Source organism: Rhinopithecus bieti, unplaced genomic scaffold (assembly GCF_001698545.2).
Source record: "Rhinopithecus bieti isolate Rb0 unplaced genomic scaffold, ASM169854v2 scaffold_51734, whole genome shotgun sequence".
NCBI lineage: Eukaryota > Metazoa > Chordata > Mammalia > Primates > Cercopithecidae > Rhinopithecus > Rhinopithecus bieti.
The window spans coordinates 61816-83941 of NW_016820683.1; the positions used below are offsets into that span (position 1 = coordinate 61816).

The 22126-nt window shown below is 55.6% G+C and overlaps 1 protein-coding gene across 3 annotated transcripts; it reads right to left on the reverse strand.

Moving 5' to 3' along the window:
• Window positions 1–572: 572 nt before the first annotated feature.
• CBX7 (chromobox 7) lies at window positions 573–22120 on the reverse strand. Of its 3 annotated transcripts, none has more exons than XM_017859860.1 (6): window positions 21997–22120; window positions 19424–19467; window positions 10707–10772; window positions 8302–8368; window positions 4072–4423; window positions 573–3717 (listed from the first exon to the last, which is right to left on the reverse strand). In XM_017859860.1, the coding sequence occupies exons 1-6, from the start codon at window positions 22063–22065 to the stop codon at window positions 3560–3562; spliced, it is 756 nt and encodes a 251-aa protein (XP_017715349.1). In that variant the 5' UTR covers window positions 22066–22120; the 3' UTR covers window positions 573–3559. The 3 variants fall into 3 exon arrangements, with proteins under 3 accessions (XP_017715349.1, XP_017715348.1, XP_017715347.1); XM_017859859.1 differs by having other exon boundaries at window positions 573–3714; window positions 10683–10772; XM_017859858.1 differs by having other exon boundaries at window positions 10683–10772.
• Window positions 22121–22126: the final 6 nt, after the last annotated feature.

A 22126-nucleotide genomic window follows, 5' to 3' on the forward strand; every position in this document is an offset into this window, starting at 1 on the left:
GGGACCTAAACCCCAGGCGTCGCCAGGGACTGGAGCTCTTTCCTCGGCACAGTGGGGACAGCACTGTCAGGCCTCTGAGCTGAAGCTCAGCCCTTGTAACCCCTGTGACCTGCACATATACGTCCAGATGGCCTGCAGGAGCCAAGAAGTCTGGGGCAACCCAAAAGCACAAAAGAAGTGAAACAGCCAGCTCCTGTCTTAACTGATTGACCAACCTTGCGACATTCCATTATTACTTGCTCCTGCCCTGCCCCAACTGATGGATCGATCGATTGACCTGGTGACACTCTTCTTCTGGACAATGAGTATTACGATCTCCCCACCAGGCACCTTGTGACCCCCTCCTCTGCTGACAATAGATAACCACCTTTCACTGTAACTTTCCACTGCTTACTCTAGTCCTACAAAACTGCCCACCCCATCTCCCTTGGCTGACTCTCTTTTTGGACTCAACCCACTTGCACCCAAGTGAAATAAACAGCCTTGTTGCTCATACAAAGCCTGTTGGTGGACGGATGCGCTTGACAACCACCAGAAGGAATGACCAAATGCCCAGGAACTTTCTTTTTTTTAATCATCTTTAATGTATTTTTAATAATTTTTTTTGCCTCATTTACCAGATAAATCATCTAAATAAATAGATGCTATACAGTCTCTTACCAATGTCAGTACAAAAATAAAACTGCGCTCTACATCCACTCTGATCTCCCAGCACACACACACTCAGCAAAGGCATGTGTTTGGAGCCAGCTCGTGCCCCCCGACCCCTCCCAGATACATTCATTTAGTCTGAACAAAGCTCAAAGCTCATTCTGTGCAAAGGAAGCGCTCTTGTGCTGAGACCTGGTGGCCGCGGCTGGCCACTTATGAAGCAAAAGCTAAACCACCTCACAGAAGCACAGCGCCTGCCCCCAGAACAAGGGGAGAGGAGGAGCTTGGCAACGAGGTCATCACCCTAACAGCAGTGATAGTCCTGCATTTCAGGCGGCCGTGCCAGGGGTAGGGGTACAGCCTCCACACCCCCCACCACAAAAGGAAAAGTGCCCGCAGGTCTCTACATTCAAAGCGGGTGCGGGCTGGGGGAAAGAAAGGCAGGTGGGCAAATGCTTTCTAAACCCTCCCCCCACCTCCAAGAGTACTGGCCTTTTAAGGGGGCTGCGGGGGTGGAGGTCACTGTCTGCCTTACTCTACTGGGCCACTCTGGGCTGGAAGGAGGCCTGCACGGCCACAGCCATAGGTGACCTCATAGAGGTCACCTGTCCTGGAGGATGGTCCTAATGGTCCACAGCCTTTTCCCCAGGGAGCTGGCTCACTGCAGCCCATGAGCCACGTGGCTGCCCTGAGCTGGGCACCTCAGGCACCACCTGTCCCAGGTCACGCCCCTGGAGTTCAGCTCTCCCTGAGCCACAGAGTTCCTCATGGGCCATAAAGGGCTGAGTAAGAGGAAAGACGTGTCCTGCTGCTGCAGACAAAAGCAACTGCAGCGCCCACACAGAAAGCCCCGTGAATCTACAGACCCAAAGATTGCGCAAATAGTTCTTTGAAAGTGACCAGGAAGCAGGAAAAAGGTCCCATGTCCCTGGGGGATGGGGAGCGCGACTTCTGCTGGAAGCTGCCGGCCATGTTCCAAACCCATGGGCCAAAACATTCAACCAGAGACCCCCCATACCCCCCATCACCTTCACCTCCGCTGGGCACCCCTCTCCTGGAAGAGTTCCCTCTGAACCCCAAGCTTCCCCTTCCCTCCACAGGGCCCACAGCTGGAGACGGGTGGTGATTCCTGCCGCCCCTTGTCCAGACCCACCCCACGTATTCCTCTAGATTCCATTCCCTGGGCTGGAGGTGAATCAGGTCACCCCAGAGGGGACTGTCCCCCCGTGGAAGCACTGAATTGACCGTGGACAACTAAAGATCGAGAAGGAAGGAGAGAGAGACTCAGGGATCTGGGAAGCCTGTCAACAGAGCACCCCAAGCAGAAAGGGCTGCAGGCTGTCTTTGGTTTGGGAACTAGGGAAGAAGGGGTCTGGGGAAAGAATCGCCCTCTCCTTGCCTCTGTAGACTCTGTGGCTTCCTGAGGACACAGAGCAGAGCTGCGGGGAGGGCGGGCGGGTGTTTCCAACTCGCGGACCACACTCCACTCTTGGTGTGTGTCACCCTGACTCTGACAGCCAAGGAAAGCCAGGGAAGCCGGCCTTTTCCATGCTCCCCTCGGGCCCCCCAGTCTGGCTTTTTCTCCCCTACAGAACTGGAAGAGAGGGAGAAGTCACTCCTCACTGGCAGGGAAGCCACTGGCCCCCAGGACACTTTGTACAAGCCAGAAAACAAGTGCACCTCGCCAGGGGGCGGGCTGGGGCAAAGCCTGCCCATCACACAGAGCAGCCTGACCTCAGAGAGGCGTGGCAGAGGTCCCTCCACAGAAACACAGCTCAGCCCCAGCTGTGGTATTTAGGTTGGATTGGGAGGGGGATGCAGAACGGAAGGAGGAAGGGGCTTAGGAGTCAAGGGCTGCCCTGAGAACGTGGTGGGACACTCCCTCCCTCCCTGACTGCCCACAGCTGGACTGGTTGAGTTGGAGGGGAGGGCAGAGAAAGAGGGGAATTGGAAGGGCTGAAAAGTCACCTGAGTCAGAAAGAACAAGAACCCTTCGGGGGAGGAAGGACAGGGTCCAGATGTCTCAAAGCCTGCGCTGACACATCACACAACTCAGCAGACACCTGCACACCCGCAGCCTGAGAAATCACATCTGCATGCCTGGAGCATGGGGTGCCATCGCACCTGTGCCAGACCCCTGCCCTCCGCTGAAAGCTGCAAGCACGTAGCAAGGTGCATGCAAGGTGGGGTGAGTGCAGGCGTGGCGGTGAGTTCTTTTGTGCTGTGAACCACCCCACGTTCACCTGGCCAGGGTTTCTAAACCAGGTTTGCAAGGCCCATGTGGACACGTCTGTAGACACACATGTGTTCACGGGGCACATGGGAACGTACACGCGAAGGGTAATGCGTGCACACCTGTGCAGCCGCGCGTACATGAGGGTTTCTGCACAGGCCAGGTGACGGGGGGAGGGCAGAGCTCTCAGCAGAAGGGTCTCAGCAGCGCCTCCTCCCTGGGAAGGGTAGAAGCCTCTCTGAAGGGCAAGGGACTCGCCCCAGCAACCTCAACCCTTCCTCCTGCCCCTTGCTCCCACCCCACTCATTTTTGGTCAAAACCAGCCTCCACAGCCCACTGCAAAGCCAGAGAGGAAAGTTCAAGGTAAAGACCCAATCGAAACAAAAAGAAGAGGAAAACCAGCCAACCAGGCTGGGGTGGGCCACTCAAGGGAGAGGGTTTGGGCCTTCCAATGCTCCTTTAACCCCCAGAACCAGCTGCTGCGTCACTAGAGGAGAATGATAAACGTCCCTCAGAGAAAGGGCAGGTGGTGGGAGAGTAGTGGGATCTTCTCCCCTTTTGCTGCTCGGTATTTTTTTAAATAAAATAATTACCCCGCCCCCAACCCATCCCTATCTCTGGAAGTCCCACCCCAAGCCCAAAAAAAAACAGTTTAAGAAGAGTAAAAACGGTGACTCAGAACTTCCCGCTGCGGTCTCGGAAGAAGCCCTCGGCCGCCTGGGCCTCACGGAAGGTGACGGTGATGGAGTTGGCGGTGATGTCGGTCACGGTCACCTCACTTGAGGGGAGCGCAGGTGTCCAGGGAGGGGGCCCCTCAGCCAGGTCGGCATCTGCTGCAGCGTGAGACACAGACAGACGGGGGCAGCGTTGACAAGGTTGGAAGCCACGCAGACCACCCAACCCCATCCCAACTGCAGCTCTTCCTTTCTGCGTCTTCAGTCAGCTCAGGGCCTCACACAGGGCTGGACACTTGGGAGGAGGCAACGGGGTGCATCTTCCCCACCTGGACAAGAGCTCAGCCAGAGCGGGACGACAGGAGGAGCCCTAGGCTAGTGCTGGACCCTGAGCCCAGACCCGACTATCCCCACAAAGCACTACGGGCCCTCTTTTGACATTGAATCAGTCGGACCTGATGACCCACAGGGCCCTTTCCAGCTCTGAAGGCCTCTGGGCCGGGGCCGCCTTACCCTCCTCTTCAGGGGGCTGCGCAGCAGGCTCCCACTCGCCGGCCGCCTGCAGGACGTCTGGGGCCGGTGGCTCCTGCAGGAAGAGCTCCCGTCGATGGCTGTGGCTCTCCAGGTTGGGCCCGCGGGGCGGGAACTTCTTGCGTGAGAGCCGCAGGTACTTGTGGGCCTTTCGGGGCTTGCGGAGCGGGAAGGGCAGGGTGGGCACCAAGGGGCCCTTGTCCACCAGCTCAGGTGCCCCCGCCTTGACCACCCCCTCGGGGCTCCCGCTGCCGAGTGGGCACGTCAGGGAGAAGCAGAGCTTCTCCTTGCCCTTGGCCTTGTGGGAGCTCCGCAGGTCCATGCTGTACAGCCGCTGCGGGGGCAAGCCAGGGCAGCGCGGGTCAGCCCCCCCCCCCCCCCCTCCCGCCCGCCACACCTTTGCTCATGCTGTTCCTCCCACCCGGAGTGCCCTTCCCACATGTGCCCACCCAACTCCTGCCCATGCCATGGCCAGCCATCACCCCACCGAACCCCACCCCAGCCCAGAGAGTGGGCCCCGAGCAGCCTCAGGCTCTGCCAGCTCGGCCCCACCTCTGGGCCCTACAGAGCACTCTCACCTCCCCAGGGTTTACTTCTTTGATACCCAGCAGAGAAGTATACAAGAAGGACAAATTGAAAACTGACCAAGAGAAACAAATCTGGATGCATTAAAGAGTTAGCCTTCGTTTTAGGAAAGGCATCTTTGCGTGCCAGAGCACCTCCAAAACTGACACTGCCAGCTCACCGAGGAGACGGTGGAGGCAGAGGGCAAAGGTGTGCTCTTGGAGTTGCTTGGGGCAAAGCCAGGCAAGCAGCACACCCAGCACCGGATGCCCATGCCACCTAGCCGAAGGGACAGGGCTCCACCTGGCCTGCAGATGCACCCGACCCCTCCAGGGAGCTCCTGGGCTCTGCGAGCTGCCTCCTGCAGCTCCCCCTGCTGACTGCCTGCGACACCTCTGGAGCTGGAGGGCAAGTCCGTCCACCCCTGGAGTTTGTAATTTCAGGATTTTCTTATTTATTTGGGGAGAATTTACATGAATCTACAAAAGATCCATGGTGCCAAGATGTTGGGATACTCGGGATCACTGGGACAGTACCTTCTCCTGCCACCTGTCACCAGAGGCCAAGAGCTCCCAGGAAGAGAATGCAGCCATCAGATGGGACCTGTGAGGTCAAACACCTCCAAGCTGAGGGAAGAGATGACACATGCGGGCCCTGCTCACAGTCATGCCTGCCAACGGCATCACATGTCCTGAGGTGCGGGCTGCTGCAGTGATGGGAGGAGGGCTGAACTGGGAGGGGACTGGGAAAATACTGCCGTGGCTGGGAGGCACGTCCTATAGGCAGCTGACTCAAAACCCACTCCTCCCAGTAGCCTCACAGGCCATCAGAAGCCCAGTATGGGCCGGGCGTGTGGCTCACACCTGTAATCCCAACACTTTGGGAGGCCGAGGCAGCTGGATCACCTGAGATCAGAAATTCAAGACCAGCCTGGCCAACATGGTGAAACTCCATCTCTACTAAAAATATAAAAATTAGCTGGGCGTGGTGGTGGGCACCTGTAATCGCAGCTACTTGGGAGGCTAAGGCAGGAGAATCATTTGAACCCAGGAGGCGGAGGTTGCAGTGAGCCGAGATCGCATCACTGCACTCCAGCCTGGGAGACAGAGCGAGACTCTGAAAAAAAAAAAAAAAGAAAAAAGAATCCCAGTACATTCCACCATTCTGCAAGGCAGGTTTTTCTTCGTCCTTGGCAACCTCATCACGAAAGAACTACAGCTTCTAGGGTCCCAACAGTCAGGTCCTGGGTAAGCTACCAGCCTCCCTGGGCCTCAGTTTCTTTCTCAGTGAAACAGTGAAGAGACCGTAGGAGCCAACCTCCGAGGAAGGCCCCAACCACACCCGCCTCCTGGAATTCACACCTACGCACAGTCCATTCCCACACCCAGTGCTGTGGTGTGTGACTTCTCAGGCTAGAACATAAAAGACATTGGGGCTTCTTCCTTGCTCTCTCTCTCGGGTCACCCACTCTGGGAAGCTGGTGGCTGCACTGTAAGGACACTCAAGCAGCCCTCTGGAGATGTCCACATGGTGAGAAACAGTCCCTGTCAATGTCCAGTCCTGACTCACCGACATGTGAGCTGCCCGCTCGGAGGCAGATCCCGCAGCCCTGGTCAAGCCTGCAGATGACTGCAGCCCAGCCAACACCTTGACTGCAGCCCAGACTAGAACCACTGAAGAACCAGCTAGCACATTCCCAAATTCCTGACCCCCAGAAGCCATGGGAAATAATCAATGTTCATTGCTTTGAGTTGCCACGTTAGAGGGGAAGAGATAACGAACACACCTGCCCTGTAGGCTTAGTATGTGGATGGAGTGTGTTCATCTGTGAGGCACACCAGGCACAGAGCCTGGCACACGGACGTCCGGGAGATGTTACTTTCCTTCCTAGGCTCAATTCATGCCACACCCAATGGAACATGCCCACTGCATGAAGGGAGGCCCACCCCCTCTGGTGAAAGCCTCCGTGGGCTATAATCAGGAGTGGCCAGGACGCTTGACGTAGACCACATGCAAATGAACCAAGAATCCTGACTTTCTGGCTTCCAATATCCTGCCTGGCGGGTCTTATTACATTAAGGAGGGTGGGTATTCTCTTCATCCCCATTTTTACAGGTGAAAAGGCTTGCCTACAACCACACACAGGCAGAGTACTCCTTATCCAGAATGCTTGGAACCAGAAGTGTTTCAGACTTCGAATTTTTTTAGGATTTTGGAATATTTGCATTACATTTACTGGCTGGGCATCCCTAATCCAAAAATCTGAAATTTAGAACGCTCCAATGAGCACTTCCTTTGAACATCATGTTGGTGCTCAAAACGTTTTGGATTCTGGAGCATTTCAGATTTCGTGGTTTTTTTTTTGGTGGGGAGGGATGGAGTTTCACTCTTGTTACCCAGGCTGGAGTGCAACGGCATGATCTTGGCTCCCTGCAACCTCTACCTCCTGGGTTCAAGTGACTTTCCTGTCTCAGCCCCGAGTAGCTGGGATTACAGGCACCCGCCACCATCCCCAGCTAATTTTTGTATTTTTAGTAGAGACGGGGTTTCACCATGTTGGCCAGGCTGGTTTTGAACTCCTGACCTCAGGTGATCTACCCGCCTCGGCCTCCCAAAGTGTTGGGATAACAGGCATGAGACACCGCACATGGCCGCATTTTGGATTTTGGATCAGGGAGACTCAACCTGTGACTGCACTGCTCCAAGATCCGCTCGCCTATCACTGCAAAGCACTGAGGTCAGCAAAGGCCCCCAAGACCTACGAAGCAGGTACTCTGGCATGCTGCAGAGACTTGGGTCCCCACCTGACTGAAGGCTGGAAGAGGAGACCCTGTAAGTTTCTCCCCACTCAAAAATGACGCACTTTTAAGAGTCTGACATTCCAAGGCTGTAGTTCTACAATTCTAAGATTCTGTTTCTGGGCGGGCACGGTGGCTCCCGCCAGTAATCCCAGTACTTTGGGAGGCCGAGGTGGGCGGATCATGAGGTCAGGAGATCAAGACCATCCTGGCTAACATGGTGAAACCCAGTCTCTACTAAAAAAACAAAAAATTAGCCAAGCGTGGTGGCAGGCACCTGTAGTCCCGGCTACTCAGGAGGCTGAGGCAGGAGAATGGCGTGAACCTGGGAGGCGGAGTTTGCAGTGAGCCAAGACTGCACCACTGCACTCCAGCCTAGGCGACACAGCGAGATTCTGTCTCACAAAAAAAAAAAAAAAAATTCTGTTTCTTGGATTCTGAAATTCCAGCCTCTCATGTTTCCTCAATTCTAATGTTTATGTTTCTGAGGTTCTCAATGATAATTTTGTTTAGGGATTCTGAGCATCGAAAGGCTCAAAGCTTTCAAGCCTTCCTTACAGCAAGATTCTAAGCTTTGAGAATTCTAGGATTCCACTGGCCATATGCCTACCCTCTCTCCCAGGTGGCACCTCTCACCCAGGCTGTCTTCCCTGGGCACCAGCCCCACAGGCAGGCTTTTCCCAACTCCTCCCATCAAAACTTACCCAAGTGTCCCACCCCACAGTGCCCTGGGTGGTACAGGGGAGGGGACGCAGATCAGTTCAACTAGCCAGTGCAAATGCACCAAGGGGCAGAGGGGGACTTGCAGTTGGGCAGGGGGAGAAAGGAGGCACAAAGGCAGGCTGGTTACCTGCAGCAGAAGCCGCTTGGGTTTCGGACCTCTCTTCCTATACCCCGATGCTCGGTCTCTCTCCTCCCTGGGGTGTGAAGCAGGGGCAAAAGAAAAGGAAATACTGGTGACATCTAAGGGAAGGTAAGGCGTCGCTTCGCCCACCCTCTGCTGCCTGTCAGGGAGGGGACACTCCCCACAGGCCTGCCCACCAATCCTCCCCATTGCCTGGCTGGGGCCATAACAATGGGGTCAGATGTTCAACTCCTCGGGCCGAGGTCTTCCCATCTGACAAATGGGGAGGGCAGCTGCTGAGGGAGGACTCACAGCATCTCCAGAAACAGTGGGTCCTTATGGGGCTCCAGGGCCATGTGAGGGCTCTGCTCTACCTGCTCCTAAGAACCCCTTAAACACGTGGCTCAGTTTTTCCTGCTAGGGGAATGATACAGAAGCCTGTCAATCCAATCTGCCTTGAATGTCCCAGGAGAGCTGAAGAGAATGTCGAGTCCCTCTGTAAGTAAAGCTCTGCACAGACTGCCCCGCATTTGGGATCTCTGTGAACCCGGGAGAGCAGACCAGCTCCTACCCTGTCTGTCCCACCTTGTCGGGGGACAGGATGAAAACCAGTCTGTTCTGAGTGCCCAGCAGATGCCTTCCCATGTATCAAACACACACACAAAGCACAACTGAGGCCGGGTGCGGTGGCTCACGCCTGTAATCCCAGCATTTTGGGAGGCTGAGGTGGGCGGATCACTTGAGCTCAAGAGTTTGAGACCAGCCTGGGCAACATGGCAAAACCCCATCTACCAAAAATACAAAAATTAGCCGGGCGCAGTGGCACACACCTGTGGCCCCAACTCTTCAGGAGGCTGAGGAGAATTGCTTGACCTGGGAGGCAGAGGTTGCAGTGAGCCAAGATCGCACCACGGCCTGGGAGACAGAGGGAGACCCCGTCTCGAAAAAAAAAGCACGACTTCACAATGCCACGAAGCTACACATGACACACAAGACAACACAATCAGAGACTCCAAACAACTGCCGAAAGTAGTGGGGAGATTCAAAGTCACTTCATCCTGCCTCCCACTTCAGTTCTCCCCATCCACAGTCTCTGAAGCCCCCAGTACAGAGGCCACGTGGACAGCAGAAAGAATGTGGAGGCCAGGAGCTCATCCCTTCTCCCCTTCCTGGTTGTGTGACCTTGGGCCAGGCTCTTACTCTGAGCTCAGCACACACCAGGAACCCCACGGCATCTATTGCAAATGTCTGACCATCCACTGAGCATCCATCCCCAGCAGGACACCCATGGGCCAAAGGGAAAGGGCCCCTGGCGGACGACTGGAATCCAGGCCTTTGATACCTGCCCACTGCTCTCCTTACCACACTCCACAGGATTCCCAAGTGTTGCACCCTGTTGGACCAAGGCCCCACCACACACCTGGGAGACAGAAAGAAACCCTGCGACAGGGACACCCTGATTTTAAAAGGAAAGAACAATAAAATGTGTCCTTTGAATCCCTGGCAGGAAACCTCCTGGAGGAGGAACCACAAGAATCCAGCAACGAGGGGCAACGGAACAGCCCTCACCTGGAGGCGGCAGCCCTGGCCAGGTCCTTGCTCTGAGGCTCTAGGTAGGAGCCTTGGTTTCCTTCTGTCAAACAAAACCCTCATTCCTGCCTTAGCAGGTTGCCATAGGGACCAAATACAAACGATTTTGTGAAATGGTCCCACATCGCACAAGGCAGGCAGGCTGGGAGTGGCAGGGGACCTGGGCTGCCTGCTGGTGGGGAGGGTGGCCAGAGAGGGCACACAGAACAGTCGGGGCATGCTCAGAATCCCTGAGAGGCACTGGCAGAGGTGGGAGACTGACTTTGCCCGGGCCACTTGGACAGGAGGTGGCAGTGGGGACAGGCCAGAACTCAGAAATCCCAGTCCCAAAGCCCATGCTCCTGCCCTGACTTCCATGAGCTTCATCAGACGCTCCTTGTAGCCCTAAGAGGTCCTCTAGAGACACTGTCTCTGATCTGTCACCCCCGCACAAGTGGCAGTGCCGCCCCCTTGCGCACAGGGCGTCTTTGTGAAGCATTTTAACATTCTTCACTGAAACAGAATCCTCTTACGGCCGCTCTGAGGTTTCACCCTGGGAAATCGGGGTGTTCTTCACGGTGGCCCATTTTACAGCAGAGAGACTGAGGCCCGGGTGGGTAAGGGAAGTGACTAAAATCACCCAACAACAAGAATGGGACCCAGGGTCCTTAGCTGCCCTGGGACTCAGTGCCCACCACTTTCACCCAGCTGCAGGCTGGGCTGCCCTGCTCCATCAGACACTCCCGCCCTGCCCCAAAACCCCCTGCCAAGCCCGCAGCAGGCTTCTGAGAAGCCTCTGAGCTGGTCCTAAGCCCCACCCGGCGGCGCCGAGGACACCGTACTTCTCCTCGTAGGCCATGACGAGGCGGGGGTCCAAAATGTGCTCTTCTGGCTCCCACGTGCTGTACCTGGGGAGAGGAATAAAAGGTCAGAGTCAGCGCTGGGTGCAGTGGCTTATGCCTGTAATCTCAGCACTCTGGGAGGCCGAGGTGGGCGGATCACCTGAGGTCAGGAGTTCAAGACCAGGCTGGCCAACATGGTGAAACCCCGTCTCCACTAAAAATACAAAAATTAGCCATGCATGATGGTGCATACCTGTAGTCCCAGCTACTCAGGAGGCTGAGACAGGAGAGTTGCTTGAACCCAAGAGGCAGAGGTTGCAGTGAGCCAAGATCGTGCCACTGCACTCCAGCCTGGGTGACAGAGTGAGACTCTGTCTCAAAAAAAAAAAAGAAAGTTCAGAGCCATCGCTTCTACTGGGCAGGTACACCAGCAGAGGCCACCACTGCTGACCCAGGGCCCACTGCAAGTGTGCCTTCACCCTGTCCTGGTGTCATTGTCACCTACTTCAAAGACAGACCCAGTCTGGGCCTCCTGAGGGTTCCAGCGACACCAGAGCTGCCCTCGTTCATATCACACTACAATGTGACTGGGTCCAACTCCTTGTTAGACTCCACAATCACCGGAGACCCTCAGGTGCCAGGAGGAGAGAGGGCCTCTGTAAGCCCCAGGACACCCTTCCCACACAAGGCAAGAGAGGGTGAAAAGGAGCCAGAGCTCCGGGGACATGCTCGCAGCCTGGGTTCAAGTCCAGCTCTGCCCCAGCTAGCTGTGTGACCTTGAGCAACTTCCTGAACAGCTCTGTGCCTCAATGTCCCCATCTGTAAAGGACTCTTGTGCTGCTGAGCTGTGTCATCCAAGTGTTTAGAGGGTGTTACAAGACGAACAGCGTACCTGATGTGTTGTCAGTGCACTGTGTTTGCGGCTGTTGCTGCTTCTCCCCGCCCTCCAAGCCCCAGAATGGTCTCCCTCCTCAGTGCACTCCACCCAGAACACAGCCAGGTCTGAAGTTCCCTTGTTTCTGGGCCTGGCACACAGCAGGTGTTTGGTAAATGTCTAGGGGCTGAATGGTTCAGCAGGCCTAGCACAGGCCCCCTTGGTAATGCTACAGGGGATCTTCTACCCTCGCCACCCAGCCAGGGAGCACCCTCCTGCTGGGGCAGACCCTGTGATGTCAGCACAGCGGCTCCAGAGCTCACCTATCTGTGGAACCAATGTGGTGACACCCGTCACGCCCTTGTTCCACTAGCACTCCTGTTTACTTCGTATCTGCCTTTAGAGCAGCTTTTTTGGTTTAAATTATTTTAAAAGCAAACTACGCCTTTCACAAATGGAAAAACCAGTATCACTCACCATCGATGCAAACATAAAAACTTTTCCATTAAAAACAATATACATACAGTCATGTGCCAAATAACAATGTTTCTGTCCATGACGGCCTGCACATGTGATGGTGGACCCGTAAAATTACAAAGGAGTTGAAAAATTCCTATCATCTAGTGATGTCTTGATGATCATGACCCTGCGCAGGCCTAGGCCAACGTGTGTGTTTATGTCTTAGGTTTTAAAAACAGAGCTTTAAGGCCAGTGTCTTAGGTTTTAAAAATAAAGTTTTAAGGCTGGGCAGAGTGGCTCACGCCTATAATTCCAGCACTTTGGGTGGCCAGATCACTTGAGGTCAGGAGTTTAAGAACAGCCTGGCCAACACGGAGAAACCCCATCTCTACTAAAAATACAAAAATTAGCCAGACATAATAGGCACCTTAATCCCCAACTAAACGGGACGGCTGAGGGCAGGAGATATCGCCTTGAACCCGCAGGAGGCAAGAAGGTTGTCCAGGAGCTGAGATTGTGCATTGGCACTCCAGCCTGGGTGGCAGAGCCAAGACTTCCATCTCAAAACAATGAAAATAAAAAATAAAAATGTTTTTTTTAATTTAAAAAAACTTTAAAATAAAAAGAATTGAACTTTTGGTTTAAATAGAAGAAAGCTTACAAAATAATAAAGCCAAGGGGGAGGCCGAGACGGGCGGATCACGAGGTCAGGAGATGGAGACCATCCTGGCTAACACGGTGAAACCCCGTCTCTACTAAAATACAAAAAATTAGCCGGGCGTGGTGGCGGGCGCCTGTAGTCCCAGCTACTAGGGAGGCTGAGGCAGGAGAATGGCATGAACCTGGGAGGCGGAGCTTGCAGTGAGCCGAGATCGCACCACTGCACTCCAGCCTGGGCAACAGAGCGAGACTCTGTCTCAAAAAAAAAAAAAAAGAGAATATAAAGCAAGTATTTTGTACAGCCATACATGTTTATGTTTTAAGCTAAGTGTTACTACGAAACGAGACAAAAAGTTTTTAAAAATTAAGTTTATAAAGAAAGTTACTATAAGCTCAAGTTAACTTATTGAAAAAAACATTTCTGTATAAATTAGTGTAGCATAAGTGTAGAATGTGAAACATATTTCCTCATAAGTTAGTATGGCATAAGTGTACAATGTGAAAATATTTCTGCATAAGTTAGTGTAGCGTAAGTGTCCAATATTTACAATAGACCAGGTCTTCACATTCCACTAGCTGACACTGAGTGACACGTGTCTGGGTGGCAGAGCAACTTCCAGCCCCGCAAGCTCTGTGCCTGGGAAGTGCTCTAGAAGGTGTCCCAAGTTTTATCTTTTACACTGTATTCTTACTGTACCTTTTCTGCGTTTGGATGTATTCAGTACAGTCACATGCTGTGCATGCTTGAAGCCTAGGAGCACAGTCCAAGTGTGCAGTAGGTTGTACCATCTAGGTGTGCCTAAGCTCACTCTGATGTTCGTACAATGAAATCACCTAACAATGCATTTCTCAAAACGTATCCCTGTCATTAACCGACGTGTGACTGTGTATAAAATATATACAGACAAAAGCAAAGCAATGCCCTATGGTCCTGGCCAGAGGCTCTGCTAGGTAAGACGCAAAGCAATGGGCGTTAGCGAGGGGTTAACAGGCAGAAAGTGCCTGGGAGAGCCCCTGCCCTGCCGCCTCCCTAGAGCTGCGGCCTCTACCTTACGCTATCCTGGGAGCTACCTAACGCTAGTTCACAGTCCCAAAATGCTGCCCAAGGACAGAATGCTTGCCTCCTTGCTTCCTCTAACACTCTGGCACACCCAGTTAGTGTCAGGCCTCTGTGGGCTCGCAGTGAAGCCCTGAGCCTGAGCTGCCCCTTCCCATGTGCCCCCTGCCAGCTGGCCCTCCCTCCCCTTTGGGTGCCCCATCCCTACAGTCAACTCCTAGCTGACCCTTAAGAGTCAGGTATTTGTAGCCTTCCCTGACATGCCTCCCAGGCTGCCCCACTGCCAGCAGGACGAGCCTGCCCCTCCTCCACCCTCCTTACAGCTATACCTGGCCCTGGCCATAATCACTAATGGACCAGGAAACACCCTGGCCGGCAGAGCCCCGCAGAGTGGCCCGCTCAAGGGCTCTGGGAAGGGCTGGGGAGCCCCTGCAGAACGCCGAAAGCGAAACTACAGCAGAAGCCGCCACAGGCTGGCAGACACTCTAACCCTTCCTCCCCCCGGAAAAGGCTGAATCTCCTCAGCTCTAACTGGTAGGAAGGGGAATTTTGTGCTCCTCTCTCTACAGCGTGCTCCTCCGTACCGCCCTGCCCATTGCTTGCTGATGTCCCTGCTGTGTGGATCCTGGCAAGTCCCTACCCTTCTCTAAACTTCAGTTTCCTCATCTCAAGAATAATGACCGCCAGGACCACCAGGACCGCACCCATCCTCAAAAGAAGCTGGTGAGGTAGGTGCTTAGTTCTTACCCCCATTTTACAGATGGAGAAACTGAGACACGGAGATTGGGCAGCCAGCCCAGCGTCACTGAGCCAGTCAGTGGCCGGCCCGTGTTGGCTCTCAGCCACACTCCGCCTTCAGGCTCCTCACAGGCCACCGCGTCTGGGACCCCCGACTGTGCTGCCCGCGGGAGGGGACGTCGCCCGCCCCTGGTCCTCAGTGTCCGACCGCAGGGCGCGGCGCACAGCGGGCGCCCCGAAAGGCTCCGTTGGATGAAGAAGGGGTGGTTGCTGGCCCAGGCAGCTGGGTCTGAGATAACAGGGTCACACTTGGCGGCCAAATGCAGCCCCAAGCTGGGGACGGGGCGGCACCAGCATCTTAACCGCTTGGACCCAGCCGTTAAGGGGGACGCCGCGCCGCGCCGCACCGCGCCCTCCGCAGTGCAGGAGCCCAGAAGCGCCGAGGGGAACGCGCTTCCGAAGAGCTAGGCGCTGGCAACCCAGGAGTGCGCCACCAGCGTGGGCGCCGCGGATCGAAGGGCTTAGACCCCATGATCACCGGAGACCTTCGGGTGCCTGGAGGAAAGCGGGCTCCCGTAAGCCCCAGGACACCCTTTCCCACACCAAGGGAGGAACGGTGGAAAGGAGCCAGGGCTCTGGGGACACGCTCGTTGCCTGCGCTGCGCGGACCGCGGCGTGTACACTGGGGGACTGCGGGGGTCTGCATTAGGCTCGCGGCGCCGGCTGGGCGGGAACCCATCACCCGTGGGAGGGGACGGAGCGCTTAGGCCCCGCCCCCGCAGCCGGCGGTCACGCGCACGCACGGGGAGGGGCGCGCGCCGGGATTACCGGCAAACCGAGGGGGCGGGGGCGGGGACATGGACGGCGCGCGCCGGCTCCGAGATAAACACGGCCACGTGACCGCCCCGCCCCGCCCCGGCCCGGTAAACAAGCCCGGGCGGCCCAGCCTGAGCCCCGCCGCGCAGGGCTCGCCCTGCTGCGGTGAGGGCACCGAGTGGGAAGGGGCGCAGCGGATGCAGGACCCCGCCCTCCGCCGACCTTTCCCGGGGGGCAGGGGAAGCGGGGTTTGGGGGCGCTGCTGAGCTGTGACGCAGGCAGCCTTGGGGCAGGTGGAACCACCCGGAACCCCGCAGAGCCAGGCCAACCCCCAAGTCCCAGTCCCCACTCCGATTTAAAGCTGCTCCACAGGAAAAATAGCATGGGCTCTGGTCCAGACTGCGGGGTGCGGCCTCGTTCAGGAGACGCCACCGCTCTGGGGCCTCATCTTAAAGTGGGCCCACCAGTAACCCCAGTCGTATAGGGCTGTTGTGAAGATTAGATGTGTTAAGCCACGGAAAGCATTTCGATCAGTGTGGTACACAGTGAAGGCAAATAAGCCTGGTTAAATCAATGAAAAGCCCAGGGAGCGTAAAAGTCTTCGGCTCCTAACTCCAGTCTCCCCAGCCTGGATGGAGACATTAGCTCCCACTCTGCCCCTGGCAGGGTGTTAATGAATCTTATCTTGTCTCAGGCAGTCTTCAGCAGGGCCCTGTGAGGTTAGGCACAGAGAGGTTGAGGGGTTTGCCCTGGGTCACGCAGCTGTAAATCTCCACAACTAGAGTTCAGAGGTGCAAAGCCTCAGCACTTCCCACTGAACTGGCCAAAAGGCCAGCAGGCAAGAGTCCTAGTCACCTCTAGTGAAGCTGCCTGTGTTATCAGGCAGCCTGTAGTTCACATCTTCCCAGCTCTATGACCCTCGGCAAGGCCTCTTTGCTGTAGGCTTCTGTCTCTCCTCCATCTGTAAAATGGATTGCTATGAGTAGTTCAACGAGTCAATGCCTGATTCATAATAGGGGCTTATTAATTGACAGCCTGGCCATGGCTGTGACCACTGATATCATTCCTAAAACTCCATAGAGCCACTCCTTCCAAAACGATGCGGAACCATTCACAAGTGGGGAAGAAAGTAAGGCATTCTGGAAGGGGGAACAGCAGGGCCCCGGACAGGCTGAAATGTTATCTGGAGGCCTCAGGCACAGCTGGTATCTGTACCTAACAATGTCACATTCCCTGCCCAGGGCCCCAAGCCCCTCCCTGTGCCATTTGCTGTGCTTTTCAGAAGCAAGAGAGCCCCTCTACCACACTTGTTTGCTGGGGAGATAAATCAGGCAAGGCATGTAGTGACTTAGCATGGGCCTGGCACAGAGCATCCACTTTTTTTGGTGGGGGGTGGAGGGACGGAGTCTCACTGTGTTGCCCAGGCTGGAGTGCAGTGGCACGATCTCGGCCCACTGCAAACTCCACCTCCCAGGTTCAAGTGATTCTCCTGTCTGAACCTCCCAAGTAGTTGGGATTACAGGTGCAAACCACCATGCCTGGCTAATTTATTATGCTTTGGTAGAGACGGGGTTTTTGCCATGTTGGCCAGGCTGGTCTCAAACTCCTGACCTCAAGTGGTCTGCCCACCTCAATCTCCCAAAGTGCTGGGATTATAGGCATGAGCCACCATGCCCGTCCCAGAGTGTCCACTTAAATCATGGTTCCTGTTACTGTTACTGAGAATGTAAGTCTCCCCACCTAGAGGGCAGAAGCTGAGCAGGAGAATGACTACCCCCACCCAGGCTGGCACTGTCCTGCCAAGGCTCCCAGGCCTGGGGGACACAGCCTGCCTAACTCCCAACCCCCCACCCTCTTTCTCAGCTTTTTCTCCAAGCAAGGCCCCCTGAGGAGGGGAAGACAGAGCTGGTTCCCCTGCTTCTCCCCAGAGTGAACCTGTTTCCCCCCAGTGAGGTGGGGATGGTTAACAGCCATACCTGCCTCACACCCAGACCGTGGTGGCACTGTGGATGGCATGAAGTGGGCGCCACAGTGCATGGGGTTGGCAGTTATATTTTTGTAAGGACCAATCCTCTCTGGGCCTCAGTTTCCCCATCTGAAAAATGACAGGACTGGCCTAAAAGATTTCTAAGGATACTTTGAGCTCCTGAGAAGAATGGAATCCCCTAGGTCCCTTTCCTGACTGGGGAAAACAAAAAGAACAGCTAGGCTATCTAATTTAGTCTTAAAACCAAATGTTTACTAAAGCACTTGGACTGGGCTGAACACACATTCGCTAACTTACATCCACCCTCTCACCCTCACAGCAGCCTGCAAAGGAGGCTTCACTATCTCAACTCAAAGATAAGGAAGCAGAGACCCAGTCATAGTGGGCCCCTGCCCCAGGGCTCATGGCTGTCAGGTGGGCAGCCAGGCCTAGAACCCAGGACCAAAGTGGAGGGGGGTGAGAAGAGGCAGCCATGAGGGCCCATCTGGTGGCCTCAGCATGTTAAGAAACAAATGGGTGCCCGGGCCAGGGGTACAGCACAACAGAAGCATCAAGGGCCTCTGCTCTGGGAGCCTCGTTCCTTCCCTCCTGACGAGCTGCAGTGGGCAGATGGATTCATATCCAGGATCAAAGTGGGGGAAGGAACTTTTCATTCATAAGGGCCTCTGTTTACAGAAGAGAATCTTCCAAAGCGTGGAGTCTCCAGAGGAGGAAAAATAACCAATAGTGTCCTGAAGGCTGACAGCTGGTGGCCACAGCTTCCCAGTGCGAAGCGCGAGAGGCCGGGGTGTGCGCGCCCAGGGAGGCGGTGCTCCTGCTGCCCACTCTGGGCATTGTCACTCCCTTTACTGCCCCCTTCACTCAGGCCGGAAGCCCACCTTCTAGCAGCCTGGTGCGGGGGCGGGGGGGTAGGGATTCTCTTTCAGCCCTCAGAATATCTGGGAAGGGAGAACAGGAGTGGGGATGGAGTGAGGGGTGGAGTGTATTCTCTGCCTGCCAGTTCCCAACCACCTTCATCAGGATAGCCGCAGGTTACCCAGAACATGCGCCCAGGCCTTTCATCCCACAGGGCCACCAAGCCTGTGAGACGAGTGTATGGCCTGTGTTTCCGAACCCATTTTGCAGAGAGGGAAGCTGAGGCACTGTGGGCTGTGGGCTGTCTTCCTCTCTGCTGTCTCTCCCCACCATCACCCCAGATTGCCCACAGGACCCAATACCAGGTCAGCCCCCACCAGTACAGCAGAAAGTCCCTGCCCGACAGCAGCAGCTCTGGGCAGAGGGGGTTTCCAGGAGTCAGTCTCTGCCAGGCGGAGCAGGGGGTGGGGCACCCATAGACCAATGGGGAGGCTCCACGACTAGCTCATTCGCTCCCCCTCCCAACAACTCCCTGCTGGAGGGCATTGGTGGGTTCCTGACTGGGCCTCAGCAGGAGAGGTGGAGCAGCTGGGAGGTCTTAGATGCAGCTCCCTGCCTCCCAACTCTGAGATGAGAGGCTGGGAAGGCACAGAGGAGGCTCCTGAAAAGGAGAAGGCCTAGTTCAAGTCCCAACTCTGTCTCCATTTGCTGTGTGACCTAAGGCAAGCTGCTTACCCTCTCTGAGCCTGTTTCATCACCTTGAGAGAGCCTGATCACACCTACCTTCCAAATCTGTATGGGAACCTGCTCTGTAGACTGGAAAGTGCTGTCCAGAGGCGAAGGGGATTCAGGCTCTGCCCCTGGCCACACAACACTGAGGACTCATGCAGCACTGTGCTTCAAGTGGCTGGGGGCCCCTCCTCCTGTCCAGCAGCCATCTCCAGTAGCTCAGATGCTGGGCCTTCACCTCCCAGTTGCCAAGAAAAGCCAGAGGAAGGGGAGGAGGGAGAGGAGAAGCTCCAACCAGCAGAGGAGCTCAACACTTAGGAGGGTAGGGTGAGAAGAGAAGCTGGAGACACACCTTGACCCTCCTGTGGTCCAAGGGGAAACTGAGGCCCAGAGAAGATGATGATTAAATCAAGGTCAGCTGTCCAGTTACAAGAGTAGCTGGAGCTAAAAGCTAGGCAGGGGAGGGGGCAAAAGGCAGGTGGAGGAATGCACCGGTCGGTAGGCGGACAGACAGACAGACACACACACACGAAGGAGCTTACTTTGGGGGCCATCCTTTCCACTTCACCAGATACTCGACTTTACCCTGAGAAGAGAGAGAAGCAGACACAGTGAGTCTCATGGTTGCCCCTACAGTCACTTGGAAGGACAGTTAAGGCCCAAAGGATCCCAGCTCCAAATCCCCTCTGCAGACACGTGTCTCCCCAACACACAAACACAATCCAGGGACTGTCCACCAGATCCTCGCCAACCATATAACCGTGGCTGCTACATGATCACCCCATACTGCCCTCCCTAGGACAGCACAGGAGTGCCTCTGGCTCCAAACACCTCTGAGGCTCCTGAGGCCCAAGCCCAGGTTTCATGTCACACATGGGGAGCTGAGACTGCATGGAGGTATGCATGCGTGGCCAAAGACCCACAGTGTCTAGAGCCCCAGTGCACAGGTCGGAATGCTTACTTTCTTTTTTAGATTGGAAGTCTCTAAATTCAAGAACATTCCTCTCTGGGGTAGTCCTCATACTCCTCCCCCATCTGCCGAGTCTCCTCTCAGTCTCTGAGAGGCTGCCGCTGGCTCAGAGGTAATGGGCCAGTGACTTGAGGACTCTCAACTCAAAAGACCCTGGCAGGACCCCATGGAAAACTGGCAAAGTCTCCACCTTCAGAAGGGGTAGTCAGCCCTGTGGTTGTTAGAGCCAGGCCCCCCCTTCCTCACAGGCTTTAAAAGTTTCCAGTTATGGTGGCTCATGCCTGTCATCCCAACACTTTGGAAGGCTGAGGCTGGAAGATCGCTTGAGCCCAGAAGGAGTTTGAGACCAGCCTGGGCAACACGGTGAGACCCCCGTCTCGGAAGAAAGGAAATTAGTCGGGCATGGTGGCAGTTGTCTGTGGTCCCAGCTACACAGGAGGCTGAGGCAGGAGGATTGTTTGAGCCGGGGAGGTTGAGGCTGCAGTGAGCCATGTTCATGCCACTGCACTGCAGCCTGGGTGACAGAGTGAGGTCTTGGTGCCAAAAACAAAAAAGTTTACAGTCCAACCCCATTCAGTGAGTGAAGCCCCTCCACTCCAGAACTTTACAACCAAAATATGATACCTCCTCATAGAGGCTTTCCCTGATGACCCTCTCCCATGCTGTCTCCACTGGCACCTTGCAGTTCTATTTCTGGAGAGCAAACAGCTCCATCTGAGGGCATCTGTCTGTATCTCCTCACTCACTGTGTGCCACCTCTGCAGAATGCCAGCTCCCTGAGGGAAGGGATGGATCCCTGGGGCTTAAGACTGGTGCCTGGTACCTAATAGATCATCAATAAATATTTTGAGTGACTGGCTGAAGGAATGATGGTCTCGCGCTCTTGCGCTACTCTGTGAGCTCCATTGTAGAGGGGGTTAGTGCTATGCCTGCTTCAGGCTACACAGCACGAAAAGCACTGAGCTTTGTGGAATAAATTAATTATCTTTTAAGTGGAGGAAACCCTAGGAAAAAGGAGAAGGAGGAGGAACAGCTGCCTCAATCAGAAGAGTAAAACCCCAAGCAGAGCTGGAAGAAGAAAAGATGCTCCTGACCACCTTGACCTTCACCCTTGGCCCAAGACGACAGGACTGAGTTTTCTCTATGGAGAAAGAAGATGGGCTGGCAATCAGCCCAGGTGAGCTCCTGCTCTACCTTTCTCTCTCTCTAACTCACTGGGTGACCTTGAGCAGGTCACTTCCTCTGCCTGGGCCTCAGTTTTTGTCTCTGTTAAATGGGAGGAGGTGACCCCCCTAAGGCCCCTCCCAGTCGGCCTGGAGCCTCCCAAAGGGCTGCAGGGAGGAGGAGACAAAGGAAGGACAATAGTGAATACCAGGAGAGGAACTTCTCCCCAAGGATTTCCCCAGCCTTAGGCGGGGAAACAAGTGCACGGGAGGTGTAGGCACCAGGCCGGGACAAAGTCCAGCCCCAAAGTGTGGGGTTCTGAAACCAGCAGAACAGACACCTCCTTAAATTGCAGGGTGTATGTTTTGAAGGAGAAGGCAGATTGGGTAGGAGACTAGGGGATGCCCTAGCGCAGGGGGCGGGCTTCAGAGCCCTGGACTAGGCTAGGAGTTGAGGTGGGGGTGGAGGCGGGAAAGAGGGATGTGCTCGGGTAGGGGTAGAGGGGCGGGATCGGAAAAGGCCAAAGTCCAGCAGGAAAACTTCACAGGCTGGAGACTTTTCCAAAGCTCCACTTACAACTTGAAAGGACTTGGTGCCAAGCGTCCAGAGTCCCGAGTTCAAGACCCAGCTCTGACGCTAACGCGCTAGGCAAGTCCTTTCAACTTGGACCTCAGTCTCCCCGTATTTATAAAAAAAGGGGGAGCGAGGCGGGATGGAGCTCAGGATCCCTACGTCCGATCCTAATCTCCAGCTCAGGCAGGCTTGGTCGCCACTAGCATCCCGGAGCGACAACTTTTATTCTACTCGCCCTACACGATGGCAGGGAAACTGAGGCACGGGCTGGGGAGACGGGCCCAGCAGCGCAGGGCTGCCGGGGCCCCCGTGCCCCGCTTTCCCCTTCAGCCCCAGCGTGGAGGGAGCGGTGCTGGGAACGGGAGGGACCCCACCGGGGTCCTAGGAGCCGCCCCCGGGCAGCCTCACCTTCCGCACGCGCTTCTTCCGGATGCTCTCCACGGCGAACACCTGCTCGCCGATGGCTGACAGCTCCATGCGGGGCGGCGGGCGAGCGGGCCCGGGGCCGGGCCGGGCCGGGGGCGGAGCTGCGGGGCCG